At 38.1% G+C, this 17,433-nt stretch overlaps 1 protein-coding gene across 1 annotated transcript in view; it reads right to left on the reverse strand.

Annotated features, from left to right (window-relative positions):
• GRID2 (glutamate ionotropic receptor delta type subunit 2) overlaps positions 1-17,433 on the reverse strand; it is a 1,658,713-nt gene that overhangs the window by 412,876 nt on the left and 1,228,404 nt on the right. Inside the window, exon 9 of the mRNA XM_049885711.1 lies at positions 14,254-14,355. Coding sequence (XP_049741668.1) covers positions 14,254-14,355 — 102 coding nt within the window. The remainder of the gene's footprint in view (positions 1-14,253; positions 14,356-17,433) is intronic.

Raw genomic sequence — 17,433 nt, forward strand, 5'->3', positions numbered from 1 at the left:
TGACCCTCTCATTTTTATTTGAAACACTGGTGGCATAGCTTCCAATATCACAGGAACATGTAAGCCACCTCAGTATGACAAACTGACAGACAGGTGTTGGGAAGAATGTTTAGGAGCTCTTTTTTCTTAAGGACTGGCTCTCCCCTTGAATAAAATCTCTCAGCCATTACCCTGGGTTCTGGGTGGAGCAGGAGTCTCTCATCTTCTCCAATTGCCTCTCCTGGCTTTGAATCTCTGCCTTAGGAGTGAGCTCAAGTGATGGCAGTCAGGATCCAGTATTCTCAGCCTGCCATGCCTGGAGCAGAACCTCCATCCTATGGATGGACACTGGATAGGAAAGGGGAGGTCTCAAACTCTTGCCTGCACTCATCATAAATTTAGTCTCTTCAACTTGGAGTTGGAGGGGATGAGAAAAGCTAGCAGCCTACCCCTCTCAGTGACACACAGTAACCCATGGTTGGGAAATGAGATAGGAAAAAGTCCCATTTTCTTACTAGAACTACTCGAAGTGGAGCTTCCATCAAGTTGAGCTGGGGAAGAAAAAGTGAGGGAATGGGTCATGGTTCAAATGCCACACACTCTTGACGTTCTTACTGAGTTTTAGTAGATTTTCTTGAATAAATGTTTCTTCGTTTTCTGCATGCACATAGGACAATTTTTAGAGACTTACTTTTATTTTTTTATTATTTATTTATTTTGCCAGCTTTACTTTATTCACTGCAGAGTGGGTTTAGAGAACTCCTCACGCGGTCATCCCAGAAGTGGAACTCCTACACGGGCTGTGTTCTTAACCAAAATGCTATCCAGTACTTCCACTGTAGCACTTATTGCATGGTGTCTACCATACTTTCTTGTGACTTGCAGTTTATTTTATATTAATATATCATCACTGGAAATTTCCTCAGCCACAGTTGTCATTTTTGCCTGGGGCCTTGAACCAAACTTTATTAACTTTTCCAAAGGAGCCCTTCTCAGAGATTGCTATGAGAGCTTCCAGAGTTTGCCATGTATGCACGTCCCATCTCCTTTCTGTGAGTAGTTGTCCAATGGAGCCTCTTATTGAGCTTGCTCTCTTACCCCTAACCTTGCCTCTAGATTCAAGAAGCTCAAAGGCTAAGACCTCAGGAAAGTTTAAACCTCTACAAGGTTCAGAATTCTCAGGGTCTCTGTGAGTAGCAAACACTCAGAATTCAGAAGGGCTGTTTATACTAAGAACACTGATATTATAGTGCTATTACTAGAGGTATTTTTTCTGTTATATATTAACATATAGAGTCTATTTTAAGCTAGCCTGGAACCAATCACAATTCATATGAGACAATGCAGCTGACGTGCAAACTTTCAGAAATTTTTAACAGTTTATAATTTGGGGCTTTTTTTTTGGTGGGAGGGGAGTGGGGAGTATCAGGTGGGTTTTTTGTACATTTTTCCCGTAGGAAGCACCAATTTCCCTAGCAGGAGAGCAGCTGTGATCCTCATTAGCAGGTTTTCAAATTAAGATAATAGTGACTTGGCCTGAAACTCATGATTCTGCATTTCATATTTGTTTTTCCGCCTTAGGGGTCGTCAGATGATCTCTCATGAAAATATGAAGATTGATGACTGATTAATGATGCTTTCATGATTGCTCATTATTTTTCCTTTCTTTACTTAATCTATTCATCATAGTTCCATTGCAGTGACAATATCACCTTATATTTCGAAACATCATGCATGTTGTTAACTGCTTTTATATATTTTAAAATATTTTATTCATAATAACCAGTGTGGCCAGTTTTATCATTTAAAAATTTTTTACAGATAGAAAAATTGAGGTTGAGAGAGACTTCTTGGCTCCATAAACTGAATGATCTATTATATAGAAAAGCTAGGACTTGAACTGATTGATATATTTTGGCTGCAAGTCCAGAGCCCTTTGTAGTATATACCAATGCCTTTTTTGTATGAGTGTGTTGAAAATGAAAAGAAAATGAATTGCATATTATACGTTCTTTTGTTAAAAGCTATATCAAGAGGAAAATAAGTACACTGATCATACACTGAAGTGTACATAAATAACTAAATCTAAACTTTACATTTTCTAGTATATTATACAAACTAAGAATTTGTTGCCTATACATCAGTCAAAATGGCTCTCAGAATGAAAAAAAAAAAATTACTTCTTACCTGTATTTAGTATGTTGTTGTTAGGGGCTGTCGAGTCAGTTCCGGCTCATAGTGACCCTATGCACAACAGAATGAAACACTGCCCGGTCCTGAGCCATCCTTATAGTCATTGTTATGCTTGAGCTCATTGTTGCAGCCACTGTGTCAATCCACTTCATTGAGGGTCTTCTTTTCCGGTGACCCTGTATTCTGCCAAGCATAATGTCCTTCTCCAGGGACTGATCCCTCCTGACAACATGTCCAACATACGTAAGACGCAGTCTCGCCATCCTTGGTTCTAAGGAGCATACTGGTTTTACTTCTTCTAAGACAGATTTGTTTGTTCTTCTGGCAGTCCATGGTATATTCAATATTCTTCACCAACGCCACAATTCAAAGGCATCAATTCTTCATCAGTCTTCCTTATTCATTGTCCAGCTTTCCCATGCACATGATGCGACTGAAAATAGCATGGCTTGGGTGAGGTGCACCTTAGTCTTCAGGGTGACATCTTTGCTCTTCAACACTTTAAAGAGGTCCTTTGCAGCAGATCTACTCAATGCAATGCACCTTTTGATTTCTTGACTGCTGCTTCTATGGGTGTTGATAGTGGATCCAAGTAAAATGAAATCCTGGACAACCTTAATCTTTTCTCCATTTACCATGATGTTGCTCATTGGTCCAGTGGTGAGGATTTTTGTTTTCTTTATGTTGAGGTGTAATCCATACTGAAGGCTGTGGTCTTTGATCTTTCATTAGCAAGTGTTTCAAGTCCTCTTCACTTTCAGCAAGCAAGGTTGTGTCATCTGCATTAAGAAGGTTGTTAATGAATCTTCCTCCAATCCTGATGCCCCGTTCTTCTTCATATAGTCCAACTTCTCGTATTATTTGCTCAGGGTACAGATTGAATAAGTATGGTGAAAGCATACAATCCTGATGCACAACTTTCCTGACTTTAAACCAATCAGTATCCCCTTGTTCTGTCTGAACAACTGCCTCTTGATCTATGTAAAGCTTCCTCATGAGCACAATTAAGTGTTCTGGAATTCCCATTCTTCGCAATGTTATCCATAATTTCTTAGGATCCACACAGTCGAATGCCTTTGCATAGTCAGTAAAACACAGGTAAACATCCATCTGGTATTCTCTGCTTTCAGCCGGATCCACCTGACATCAGCACTAATATCCCTCGTTCCACATCCTCTTCTGAAACCGGCCTGAATTTCTGGCAGTTCCCTGTCAATACACTGCTGCAGCCATTTTTGAATGATCTTCAGCAAAATCTTGCTTCCGTGTGGTATTAATGATATTGTTCTATAATTTCCATATTCGGTTGGATCGCATTTCTTGGGAATAGGCATAAATATGGATCTCTTCCAGACAGTTGGCCAGGAAGCTGTCTTCCGTATTTCTTGGCATAGACAAGTGAGCACCTCCAGCGCTGCATCTGTTTGTTGAAATATCTCACTTGATATTCCATCAATTCCTGGAGCCTTGTTTTTCGCCAATGCTTTCAGAGCAGCTTGGACTTCTTCCTTCAGTACCATCAGTTTCTGATCATATGCCACCTCTTGAAATGGTTGAGCATTGACTAATTCTTTTTGGTATAATGACTGTGTGTATTACTTCCATCTTCTTTTGATGCTTCCTGTGTCCTTTAATATTTTCCCCATAGAATCCTTCACTACTGCAACTCGAGACTTGAATTTTTTCTTCAGTTCTTTCAGCTTGAGAAACTCTGAGTGTGTTCTTCCCTTTTGGTTTTCCATCTCCAGCTCTTTGCACATGTCATTGTAATACTTTACTTTGTCTTCTCGAGACACCCTTTGAAATCTTCTGTGCAGTTCTTTTACTTCATCAGTTCTTCCTTTTGCTTTAGCTGCTCGACATTCGAGGGTAAGTTTAAGAGTCTCCTCTGACACCCATCTTCATCTTTTCTTTCTTTCCTGTCTTTTCAATGACACTTTCTTTCTTTCTTCATGCATGATGTCCTTGCACAACTCGTCTGGTCTTCGGTCACTAGTGTTCAATGCATCAAATCTATTCTTTAGGTGGTCTCTAAATTCAGGTGTGATATACTCAAGGTCATATTTTGGCTCTCGTGTGCTTGCTCTGATTTTCTTCAGTTTCAGCATGAATTTGCATGTGAGCAATTGATGGTCTGTTCCACAGTCGGTCCCTGGCCTTGTTCTGACTGATGATATTGAGCTTTTCCATTGTCTCTTTCTACAGGTGTAGTCAATTTGATTTCTGTGTGTTCCCTCTGATGAGGTCCCTGAGTATCATGGCCTTTTATGTTGGTGAAAGAAGGTGTTTGCAATGAAGAAGTCGTTGGTCTTGCAAAATTCTATCATCCCATCTCCGGCATAGCTTCCAGCATCACAGCAACACGGAAGCCCCCATAGTACGACAAACTGACAGACATGTGGGGCTTGTATTTAACATAAGCATGTTAATTTTTGAACACTTCCAAAGAAGCAAAATCAAAGAAAAGAGGTGAGCTCTTTCCTTGTATTTGAATTGCTATTTCCTTAGAAGATCATAAACCTACAGAACTGTAGTCTTATTTCACTCTTTTTCTCCTTTATCATATGATATCGATTTTGTCTTATTCTTTTCTTCCCATAGATTGTGGGAAGATGACTTACAAAATATCTGTACATGTGAAAATGAAAATATTGTGGAAGAAAGGATAAACAATGACAATCTCTAAGACCAAGAGAATGCTAAATGCTTCTCTATCAGCTGTAATGTCTCATCAAATATGGGCTTGCTATTTCATAATTTGAAAAATGTTTGATAATTTGAATTAAAAGTTTCTATTTCTTCACCTAAAAAGTATATAATTATTTGAACATTCTGTGAATGGGCTAACTCATTTCCTAGAATCAACTATGTCAAAAGATTTAATAGTCTTAAGTATTAATTCTTTTGAGTCTAAATGTGGGGTTTTAAGTGGAAGATTCTAGTTATAGAGTTTATAGAACAAAAGTTAGATTAAAAAAAAAGCATATAGTTTAGTTTTTTATATAAATATGTTCCTATTAATTTTGGACTTTAATAATCTTATAATGTGGACTTTACTAATTTGAAAAGCATGTTGCTGCCTATGTCCTCTATTTTCCATGTTCCAACTTTTTATGGGAGACATCTAGCCATACATATATCTCCTTTAGCTTTTGGCTTGACCAGTTATCTTGCAGGGCTAGTGCTTATTGATTTCTTCAGTTTAGCTATTCATTAGTACAGTTATTTGAATATTGTCAATATTCCCCTTAAGATGTCATGCTCTATGACAGCAATGACCATGTTTATTTTGTTCACCTCTGTATCCCCAGCATCTAGCATATTTTGTGGCACAGAGTGGGTGCTGGATAAACAATCCTGGGTTGAGTGTATCAACAAATGAATGAAAAAGCTAATGAATCACCTTGGCAATACTAAATAGGGTGTGGAGTTTGAATATGAACATGTTAAGAAATGAGTGTACTGAGGAAGGATACAGGGTGGCTGATCCTCACTGCTATCTCACTTACTGGGATGAGTGGAGTGAAAGGAATTATGACAGAAGGAGTAAATAGCTTAGAAATACACAAAAGCTGGAGGAGGCTGAGCTTTTTCAAGCATTTTGGCCTTTATTGATGAGGAGTAGGGGCCTAAGTGAGCTGTTTTTGGAGCTCTGCGGTGCTCCTGTATACCTCTAAAGAGTCTGTGAAACCAATGTGCTCCTCAGAGGGGATTAGTGAGCAGCATGAGGCTTAGTACTTGATTAAGATGTAAATAAAATAGGCACCTCTCCCCCTCAGCATTCCATTTTTGTTATCTGATTCAGTTCACTAAGATGTAATAAAGAGAATCCCATTCAAAAATGAAGAATATCTCTCAGTCTAGGGCATTCTTTGTTGTCTGTCTTGGAAAGTCAGACTTGTTATATGGAAATTGAAGAATTAGGAATCCTGATACCACCTATTCAGGCATAGTCTTGTATCTATCCCTATCCTTATTTTTATAATCACAAGTAGAATTCTCTCTCTCTGTCCTCCTTTCTCTCTCTCTCTCTCTCACACACACACGTGCACACACACACACATCTTCAGGCTACTAGAATAATTTTTCAATCAACAAATATATACTGAGGTGTTTCTATTTGCCAGTCATTGCAAGTGAAAACCAACTTTGTGTTTTATTGGTATTTACAATTTAGTGGAAGAATCTCACACTAATGAAATTATTACAAAAATATAATAGAACTACTTCTCACTTACCTACTATCACATTATCTTACATGTCACATTTGACAATAGCAAAAAATCTACTATTTTGTGCATTAACAACGTATGGCTGGTAGTAACAAATGCTGAGGTGAAAGGAGAGAATAACGCTGGCTGTGATGGTTAAGATTATGTGTCAACTTGGCTGGACCATGATTTTCAGTGGTTTGGCACTGTAGTCCATCCTCGGTTTTGTGATCGGATGTGATCGTCCTCCATTTCACATAACACTGATTTCTACATATGGACCTAGTCTTTGGAACCTAACCATGTTTATAGTTGAGGAGTGGGTGTATAAGGAAAGTATTGGAGGAACAAGAGAGAGTATCTCTTATACACCTACTCCTCACTTATCAACTATCTCATTATCTGACATTTCACATTTAGAACAATAGTAAAAAATCTACTATTGGGCCACTTTGTGCATTAACGAGGTGGCAGGAATGGTGGCAACAGCTGCAGAGCACCCCCTTCCTTGAGGAGGGTCTCTGGGTGGCCTCCAGGAAGCTGGGCCGCACTGCCTGGCACCCTCCGCTCTCTCCTGCTGGTGGGGGCACTATATCCAACTGCCAAGCATGGCTGGCCTCCTCCATGGCCATGGCCTGTGGGTGAACACTAGACAGCACCGAGCCAGTGGTTGCCTGTTCTGAGTTCCCAGCTTCTATGTGGCCCAAGACCCTGCAGCTTAAACTTGCTGTAAGGTGGGAAAAGAGGAAAGAAAGAGGTATCGGAGACGGCGTTTCCAAGAAATACGTGGAAGTTTAATGACATCCTTGAAGCCTCTGCCTTGGTGGGGTCAGGTGCCAACTAAGCTCCTAGCACCATCACAGGAAGCCTGGAGCCTTGGTGACTTTCCAGGCCCAGAGGGCAGAGCAGCCTCCAGAATGGTGAATGCAGGGCTTGCAGGGGTGGGAGTGAAGGTCTGAAGGTGGATCCACGAGAGAAGCTCTGACTTAGCACAGGAGGAAGGTGAAGTGGTTAAGCTATGGGCCCTCAAGTCACACAGCCCGCTTTTATCCAGTTTTGTCTCCTCCAAGCCTCCTTCTCCACAGAGGAATAATCCATAACTGGACTCGTCACAGAGATGAGCAAATCAATAAAGTTTAGCTGTTTTTATTTCTGTGATCATATTTTCTAAATGAAAAAAATCAGACAAATAGATGGTCTGAAAATAGAAAAAAAAATTCCTCCGTTTTCACATAATGCAGATTTTCGCATAAGACCTGATCTTTGGAACCTAAACATGTCAATAGGTGAGAAGTGGGTGAATAGAATCGCAAAGCATTCTGAGTGAAAGAACTCAGTACAATGGGGAATAAAATTATCTTAGATAACAATTTTCTCTCTCACACTTCTTGCCTCTCTCTCTTAATTCCCTTTCTCTTTTTCTCTCCTCTCAACTTTATCTTTCTTTCCCAGCCTATCCAGAACAGTTTTGATTCTGAATCCTACATACACAGGTCCTGTTTTCTGATAAAGAACTTAATAATTTTGATAAAATGTTATACCTGAAACTCCTTGAAAGCAGGGACTATATCATTTCTTTTTGGCACTCTGGAATTGAGCACGATGTTTAACTTAGTATATACGCACAATAAATAGTTGTTGAGTAAGGGTCAATAGTTCGGGTATACTATATATTAATGTTTTACCTCTCTTAGACCTCAGATAACATTGTGAATTTTCACAGAGAAATAACGACTGCTAAAATCAATTTCAAGGAGTGAGACTAATGATAGGGAAATATTTCAGTAAAGGAGAATTACTCTTAAAATGACAACTCACTAGACAGCTGCCTGCTACAGCTGGGCAAAAAATCCTTCCTACAGTGAGTTGCTTAGGAAAACCCACCTTTCTCTCAATACATTGTTTGGACCTTACTTTGTGTGGTTTGGTTTAGGATAAGCTGCCTTTATGTACTTTTTCCTATCCTTCTATGACTACTGACAGTTTTAATTTAAACAGTATTTTTTCTTTTTTCATTTCTATTACTATCCTTTTCTTCAGATTGGCATCATTTCCTATTGATATTTCTTTTCTTTTAAAGATATTCTTTTAAAATAGTCTCTCTCTCTTTTTTTATCATGGCTTCTTGCCCAGTTTTGCTGAATTTACCTTTCCAGGAACATCCATTAACTTAATTAATTTTTTACAAATACCATATTTTATTCAATCTAAGATGTTTTCAATTGTAAGATGCATAATTGTCTTATGCACCACTAAGAAAGACAAACAGTGTGGTCAATTTTGGTTGTAAGGAGCTATCAGTTGAAAGATGCATCCTGATTTCAGAAATACCAAAGTGTAAAAAATTATATGCTTTTGAATTTTAAAATATGGAGGAATCACAGCCACACTTTACCATAAACTTTCAGTCACATCTTTGTATAAAGTTGTTGAATTATTTTTATGGTAATTTCAGGCTCATGAATACTGCATTTAATATTTAATAAGGACTTCATTGCATTTTTTTCAAGAATATTCTGAGAATTTTAGAAGATGTCCTGCTAAAATAAAACTCTCAAATCAGGGTTTGTTGTCTGTGTATACCCCGACCATCTAGAAGAAGGCCTGGGGCATATTAGGTCCTCAATAAATATTTCTCAAATGAATTTATGAGTAAATACACGTTTCATTAGTGACGCCACTGTGTCTGTTATAAACACAACCACACCAGGCATATAAGAGTTGGATTAATCAGTGAACTCTTGCCAATGTCAATTCAAGTTTTTCAGATATCGTGTATTTTTTCTTACACCATATCTTCTCATACCTTTCTTTTCACTTGTTGCTAACTTCTTTCCATTTTTTCATTAGTATTATGATGATCTTTACAATTTAGTGATACATTATTTCTTTTTTTTGGGAATCATCATAAAAAAAGAATGACAAAATTGGTTTTTTATGGCTATCCACACTTGTATACTTTAAGAAATTAAAAGAAAATAAAATCTTCATAACTGCCTTGAGGTAATACACTTGGTCTACTCGTTAAGAAATAGAGATCATCAGGCCAAATATGGAAACAAAGAAAGAGTCAGACAGAGGCACCAAGATGGAAGATCTGAATTTCATTCTCATTCTTTTTTTTTCTCCATTTGTAAGACGTATTTCTGTGGTTTTGATCATGGCTGAATATAAAGTTATTCATAGGTGATGCCATTTAGAAAATGCTCCTTAGTGACCAATAACATTTGCAACCGGCACATTCCAAATGTTATACCATTTTTAATTTAAATCTAACATGACTGTATTCCGTAATCTTTACAGAAACAGATTGCCACATCTTTCTCCTGTGGAGCAGCTGGTGGTTTCAAACCACCCATATTTTGGTTAGCAGCCAAGTGCTTAACCACAGGCATAGAGGTTAGGATTCCAACACATTTTTGGGGGACACAATTCAATTCATAACAAGCGTGTAAAAAGAATATGGCTGGCTTTTGTTCCTGGTTTCAGCAGGTAACCTTTAAACCCTTAAAATTTCCCCAATGATAACTTTGTTACTCATGGTGGGACCCTCGGACCATACCTGATTATTTACGCTGAAAATGTGATTCCTGGTGGAATCCTAGATAGATTATGCTAATAATGTAACTCAGGACAAAGGCTGGCCATGCCAGATAGATCAACCATGTGATTAGAGGGTTGGAGCTTTCAGCCACATGATGTCAGCCAGGCCTCCATAGTGGCAAGGGGAGGTTGGAGACTGAATTCAATTTTGTAGCCAATGATTCAATCAATCATACCTACATAATTAAATTCCAATAAAAACTATGGACACTGAAGCTCAGGTTAGGCTTCCCTGGTTGACAATATTTGGCATATTTTCACACATCAGTGTGTTGGGAGGGTGACTCATCCTGATTCCATGGGGAGAGGATAATGGAAGTTTCATGTTTGGGACCATCCCAGACCTCACCCTCTGTGTCTCTCCCTTTGGTTCTGACCTGTATCCTTCAGCTGTAATAAAACTGTAATCACAGGTATGGCACTTTCCTGAGTTCTAAGAGCTGTTCTAGAGAATTATTGAACCTGAGCAGGTAGTGGAAACCCTGGAATTTGTAGCCAGTTGTCAGAAGTGAGGGTGGATTTGGGATCTCAAACTTGCAGCTCGTGTCAAGTGAGAACAGTCTTGTGGAAGACTGTTTGTGCCCTTAACATTTGAAGTCTGACTTAAGTCTGTGTATTTGGTGTCAGAAGTAATCACAATATGGTTTAAATAAATGAACACATACAAAGGCCTTATATGTGTCTATCAAATGGTAGGTACTGATGCTGGATTGCCCATTTTCCCTCCAGTTCCACTGTGCCCTTTACTGCCTTACTCTGTCCTGACCTTCATGGTATTCACTACTTGGGTCCCCTTGCTCCTGGTTGGGTTTGGCAACGACAGACAATTGAAGGGGATGGAAGGATAAGAAGGAAGATATTAGTGTATCCTTGCCTCCTCATTTAACTGGTGTCTAACAGTGGTGGTTTTGACAGTGATTCTTTTTCTCCATTTTCTTCCTCTACCAAGGTTCACAGCTACTATTGAGTGGTCACTCTCCAATGGCTCTAGCTATTGCCAGGTCTGGTAATACTGTTCCCTCCCTATTCCTTATCGGTCATCATGGCAGTCAAAGGCTTCATGTGTATCTAGGCCCTGTGGTCTTCAACATACCTTGTTGATTCCTTTAACCTTATTTACATCTCTGTTAATAATGTAACTATCTTTAATTAAGCATTGGAATGTCTATTTATCACAGACAATAAAGTGATGAATTATCTAGTTTAAGATAAATATGGAAAGAGTAGAACTGCACTCCATAGGTTCTTCATTTTCTTCTGAGGCACTTCTGAGAGGTTTAGAACCACCAACATTTCAGTAGTAATTGACAGCTTAACCATCTTTACTACCCAGGGACTCCTAAATACTAGGTTATTTCCTTCAAATCAATGAAATATCATTAACAGTGATAGGAATGGGGGTTTCAAAACTTAGATAAGGAAAATAAATTTTACTAAACTGTATGTAATTGATAGCATACATTTCTTAAGAAGCGAAGGGGGCACACGTGGAACTGCAGCTTGATTGTAGTTAGAACGCATGAGGTACCTTCCCTCAGGGTTTTACACATGTCCCCTCCTCTTTCTTCCTTCTGGGAGGTATTACAGGCAAATACTTGGAGTACAAGGAATTGGTGTTTAAGTTCACCATTTACAAAATCAAGTCTCATACAGACCATATTCTAGTTCAAGGATTAAATGAGGTAAAGCATCAAGATTTTGGAGTTGCTGAATGATCTGGGAGATGCGATTCTCTGTGTTTGGTAGAAAAAGCTTGCAAGTTAGCCTAAGTGAGCGCTAGATCTGGAAAGGTGCTTACAGGAAATAAATAAAAGGTCATGGCTTTTTTCCATTCCCATATGAGTCACAGGAAGAGCCAGAAAGCAAATGAGATGATTAAGTACACTGGCTATATACGCATTGTAGGAGTGTAATAAACGAAACAACCTTTTACTCAACTGGGCAGCCAAGTTGATAAATTCATATCACATCACAGAAACATGGGAAAAACCAACTATTTCCTTATCTTTTTTTTTTACTCACTAATCATATTCAGGATCTGTGCCTGCTGAGCTTGTAGAAAACAGAGATCATTATGAGTCATGGAGGTGAACCTGGGCATGCAGGCATTAACACTGTGCAAAGCAATACCATTTCATGCTCAAAATAGCAATTACTTTGCTCATCCTGGAAATGAATTTAAAATAATTGGCCCTATGAAGCTATTCCAATAAAACTCACCTTTACATTATTCAGAGTTAAACATTTCAAACTCTTAATTCACCTGTAATCTTTTATATCTAAATTCTCACACTTATTGCAGTAGGTAATAGGGAGTATAATGTAATGTTAAGAGGGAGGTGGTTAGAGGTTTGGACCCAGATTTCCTGAATTCGAATCCCAACTCTGCTACTTACTATCCGTACAACCTTCCGCATTTGTTTTCAGTGTGAAAGACTCAGTTTCCTTATCTATATCCTTGGACTCATACTAGTACTTCTTGGGAATACTGTGAAGACTGAATAAGGTAATGCATGCAGAGGGCTTGGTAGAGTACCTGGCACATAGTAAGCACTTAGGAAATTTTAGCTGTTTTTGTCTCCCCAAGAAGTCACTAGGCATACCTTCAGGATAGAGTCTATATATTGTTCATCTTATACCCATTACTAAGTCTATCATATAGCACTGAATAAATATTTGCTTAACAACTGAATGAGGTTAGTTTGTTTTGGAAATATGAATCACAAAAAACAAAACAAAGCACATATATTGTTTTGTATTGCAATTGTTCATACAATCACTAGAGAAGAGACTATTAATAGTTTATTGCACTTGAAACATCTGTCTTTTTAATATCAGCACACCAATGCAAATGCACACGCGCACCCTCAGGCACGTACAGAAGCACATGGTCACTTCAATTACCAAGTATTTACACCCTATTTACCAAAATGTAAAAATCTGGTCAAAACAATAACTAGGAATAAAATCATAGGCATGAAAAAGTAGAATTAGGCTATACATTTTAATTTCCTTTTATAGAGAATATTCACAGCCCTTTTTTTGACAGAGAAATTATGTTAAATCTATTTAATTTTCATTTGCCAATACACAAAGGGCAGCCATTGTTTTTATAAACTTTGATGAGTATCTAATTAGCATGGACATATCAAAGACTGTTTACCACTCCCATTTACGAATTTGGCAATTTATTTAGCCTATAGGAAAGTTTTTTTTCAAACTTAAAAACAAGTAGGCTACTCTGAAGTAAAATAATTTTAATAGCTATGCACTGTGGGAACCAGCTGCACTCAAGCCAATTCCCAGTCATGGCGGACCCATGTATGCTAGAGTAGAACTGTGCTCCATAGCATTTTCGATGGCTGGTTTTTTGGGAAGTAGATTGCCAGGTCTTTCTAGGTGTCTTGGGGTGGACTCAACCCTCCAATCTTTCAGTTAGCAGCTAATCTCATTAACTGTTTGCACCACCCAGGGACTCCTACAGACTAGTAAGTTTTGAAATGTACTATAAAGTAGCATGAGGTTAAACACATTGAAATAAAAAGAGACAGTGCAAACCTTATGTTTTTTGGCTATTTGCATAGTACTCATTTGAGTATTTTAATGTCCAAGAATATTTCTATTATCATCTTGGGAATGGTTATCATTTATGGATTTCTTAATAAATGAATAGAATTGTAATAAATGTTTCACATGTATAATCCCATTTAGCATTCACAGAATTACTAGATGATAAGCTCTGCAAAGAGAGAATCATATATGTATTTTATTCATCAATGTCCCCAGTCATCAGCATGGAGCTTGGAATACAGTTGATGATACTCAGTAAATATTTATTAACTAACCAAATGGTCTTTCCTCCAAAGTAGTTCCTTACTAGAAAATTATCATCTTCATCTCCTAACATTTTAGTATTCCTGAGTGTAGAACATTGTATCAAATCTCTCCTAGTTTTAGGTGGTTATCTTCATTTATGCATAGTATAGAGTTTCAGTGAGAGAGTGACTCATGGATACTTTTATCATGTGTGGAAAGCTGTAGAAAGAGGGAAATTGCACCTACAGTGTCTAAGGAACTTATTTAGCAAAGCACCGTCATTTAAAGAAAATAACGCACACATCTGATTCTAATCCACTTAAAAAATATCTTAGAGATCATAGGGTTTGTAAAAAGCTCTTTCAAGATTACGGCACCAGGTGTAAAACACAAACAAATGAAGGATAAAGCAACCTCTAGAAACTAAAGCCACAAGGCACATCAGACTTACCAGGACAGTCACCACCCGTAGAACCACGCCTCGCATGTTATTCTCCAGCTTCTTGTCAGTCAGTGACCCATTCAGCCCTGTGACAGGGTTCCAGCACCCAAGCTGAAAGACAAAATAGCTTTGGTCACTTATCTGCCTGAAGAACTGTCCGGTCACTGGTGTGGAGAGCTTTCAGAGGACTTGTGATGTCTCTTGGAATAATTAGTATAATAAGGGTCTTGCACAGGTTTTCTTTTTTAATAGCAAACGAAATAACCAGAAATGCCATTTCCTGCTTTTAAATATCATCATATGACATATGACAGTACCCAGCCTGCTTTAGGAGGCTCGCTGAAGACATTTGACTTAATGAGGAGTTATAAATGCACCAATAACTTAGTCCCACTAATGCACTAATTGGGAAAATAATAGCTCATATAATTCTAGCATAACATCTGTTCTAATATATCAATTACTGTACAAGTTGAATTTTCTTACAGTTCCAATGGTTTTAATTAGATCTTATCCCGTGGCGCAGTGGTTAGGAGCTCGGCTGCTAACCAACAGGTCAGCAGTCTGAATCCACCAGCTGCTCCTGGGAAACCCTATGAGCAAGTTCTACTTTGTCCTAAAGGATCATCGTGAGTCGGAATGGACTCAATGGTAACAGGTAACACCGTTCTTATTGGGAAAAAAAAGCTGCAAAATTCTTACCGTGACTAGAAGGGTTACTGGTTTTTTTTAAGGAAAAGATCATGTATTTGGCTTTGTTGTTTTCAAAGTATTCACAGTATATAAAACAATATAATTTGCCTATTTTGTTAGTGCTATCAATTTGCTTTCAGTGTTTTGGCAGCAGCCTGTCCCTTAGAGTCTTGCAATGTTTCACTTCTTTTTTCTCTCCAAAATACTCGTTTAGTTTTTAAAACCTCCTTTAGTTCTTATCTCTTGTAATATCCAAATCTGACAGCTATCGATTTTAAGATTACCGCCTATAAATCTCAATGGGATGAAAATTAATGACTCTCAGCTCAGAAGTAAGAAGAAAGGAAAGAGATGATGTGACTTGAATTAGCAGATAACTGCTCAAGGAGCAAAGCTGCGAAGAGAATGCTGTAATGCACACCTTGGGAAGAAGTGCCGTGCTATGGCTATTGATCCAGATACCAGCTCCATGAGCCTTCGCATTTGAAAACCCAATTCTACATTCAGATATTCTAAGAATGGGACAGACCTTTAGTCATATTCGGAGACTGTTTTGATCAACTAAATGGTTACAGTGGCACCTGGTTATTTGTGTTGCTTCCCCCTGATGACTGTGATTTATTTCCTTGTATTGCATTTTGTTTGTATCTTCCAAAGTCATCAACGAACTGGCAAGTCTTCCTCACAAATAAACAATTTAGGTGCTTCCTATTAAAACTCAAGTTTCTCTTTGAGCTCCCCAAAAGGTGTTTAATTAAAATACTAAAATGTAAAAAAATAAAAAAAATATGAAAAAATTTTTATTTTTTTATGTAGTATACCATAAGAGAAAGGGATGTCACAATATAAACAGCAGAGCTAGCTTTTATTCTTATTAAAATAATTTGGAAAATGCTGCTAATTGCTGGTTTCAACTGTAAAAGCACATTAAATTCTTACAATGATATGTCATTCTTAGTTACATAAAAAGTCTAATTAGAACTTAGATCCATTTAGCAAATCCAAATGTGTTGAAAGTCTAATTATCAGAGATATTGTAGTTCTCCGTCCAAATTTAAAACCTCGTGAAATTTCTTTTGAGCTTTTATTCTCTTCTGAGGTCAAACAAAGTCTGTTCTAAATTACATTCCTTGATGTGTACTTTTTCTAATTACTTCTTCTAGAGGATTTTATTTGCCAAGACCAAAAATATTGATGGAAAAAAGGTGATCTATAACATTAAGCGAAGAGCTAAATTTCCAATGTGCCGTCTATATTTTACTTAATTCTAAGCCTAATGAACAGCTTTTAGAATATCATCTTGTTCATGACAAATATGTTCTAAGCTGCCAAGTAAACACAAGGATTTCTTTTTGTCCCCCTTGGAGTTGTTTTATAAGTTTGGTAATCCTACTTCAAATAAATGGCATCTTTATTGCCAACTTAAATGTATTGAGTAATAAAAATATTTACTACTGAATTAGTGACAATGTCTGTTGAGCAGTTTTGTTTCAACAATGCTCTGGACAATTTCCAACTTCTTTTTAATTATGCCCTTATTTAATCAAAACTAAACATGGTGTCCTGGATTGAACTGCGTCTACCAAAGGGTATGTTGAAGTCCTAACATCTTTACCTGTAAATATGACCCTGTTTGGAAATAGGATCTTTTGTAAAGTTAATGAATTCATTCTGGAGTAGAGTGAATTGTTTCTGAGTAGAATCTTATAAAAACAGCAGAACAGACACAGACACACACGGGAGAAGATAACGTGTGAGAAATCATCTATAAACCAAGGAATGCCCAGAGAAACCCTGCCCTAAAGCTGATGCCCTGATTTAGACTTCCAGCACTCAAAATTGTGGGACAATAAATTTCTGTTCTTTAAAGTCACTAATTTATGGTATTTCAAAAAAAAAATTTTTTTTTTTTGTTATGGTAGCACAGGTAGCTACAGTATGATAGATCACTTCTATGTGTGGCCTTTTTAGACATGGACTTGTAACTCCCACCTGAGTGAATGGGCAGGACTGTGTGTGGTAATTGTCAGTTTTCCCATGCTGCCAGGCTTGAAATGTGCCATCCCAGAAGCCGGAAAGAAGAGCCCACTACCACCAAGGAAGGAGAGACCAGCAGGAGAGATGCATAAGAGAGACCCACAGGAGATGGTGCACTGGGCTTCCCAGCTCATGAAGCAAGAAAACTGAGTGCTTTTGGGCAGAGACTGAGGGCCAGGGAGAGGCATACCTGTGAGCATAGCTGGGAAGAGGCTGTCCTGATGGCAGAATGGAATCCTGAGTGTTCCTGAGCCTGAACTGTAATTGTTATTTCCCTAATAAACCCCACAATCATGAGTATTGTCTGTGAGTTCTATGTGGCCATTGCAATAAATTATTGAACCCAGCAGAGAAGTAGAGAGTGCAGTGGAGGGATGGTCAGTATTGGAATTGGTAAAAATGGAGGAAAGAGGAGGCATTTCTGACCCCTGCCTCATAGGACTTGGCCTTGGCCTGTTG

This window comes from Elephas maximus, chromosome 5, assembly GCF_024166365.1.
Source record: "Elephas maximus indicus isolate mEleMax1 chromosome 5, mEleMax1 primary haplotype, whole genome shotgun sequence".
Taxonomy (NCBI): domain Eukaryota; kingdom Metazoa; phylum Chordata; class Mammalia; order Proboscidea; family Elephantidae; genus Elephas; species Elephas maximus.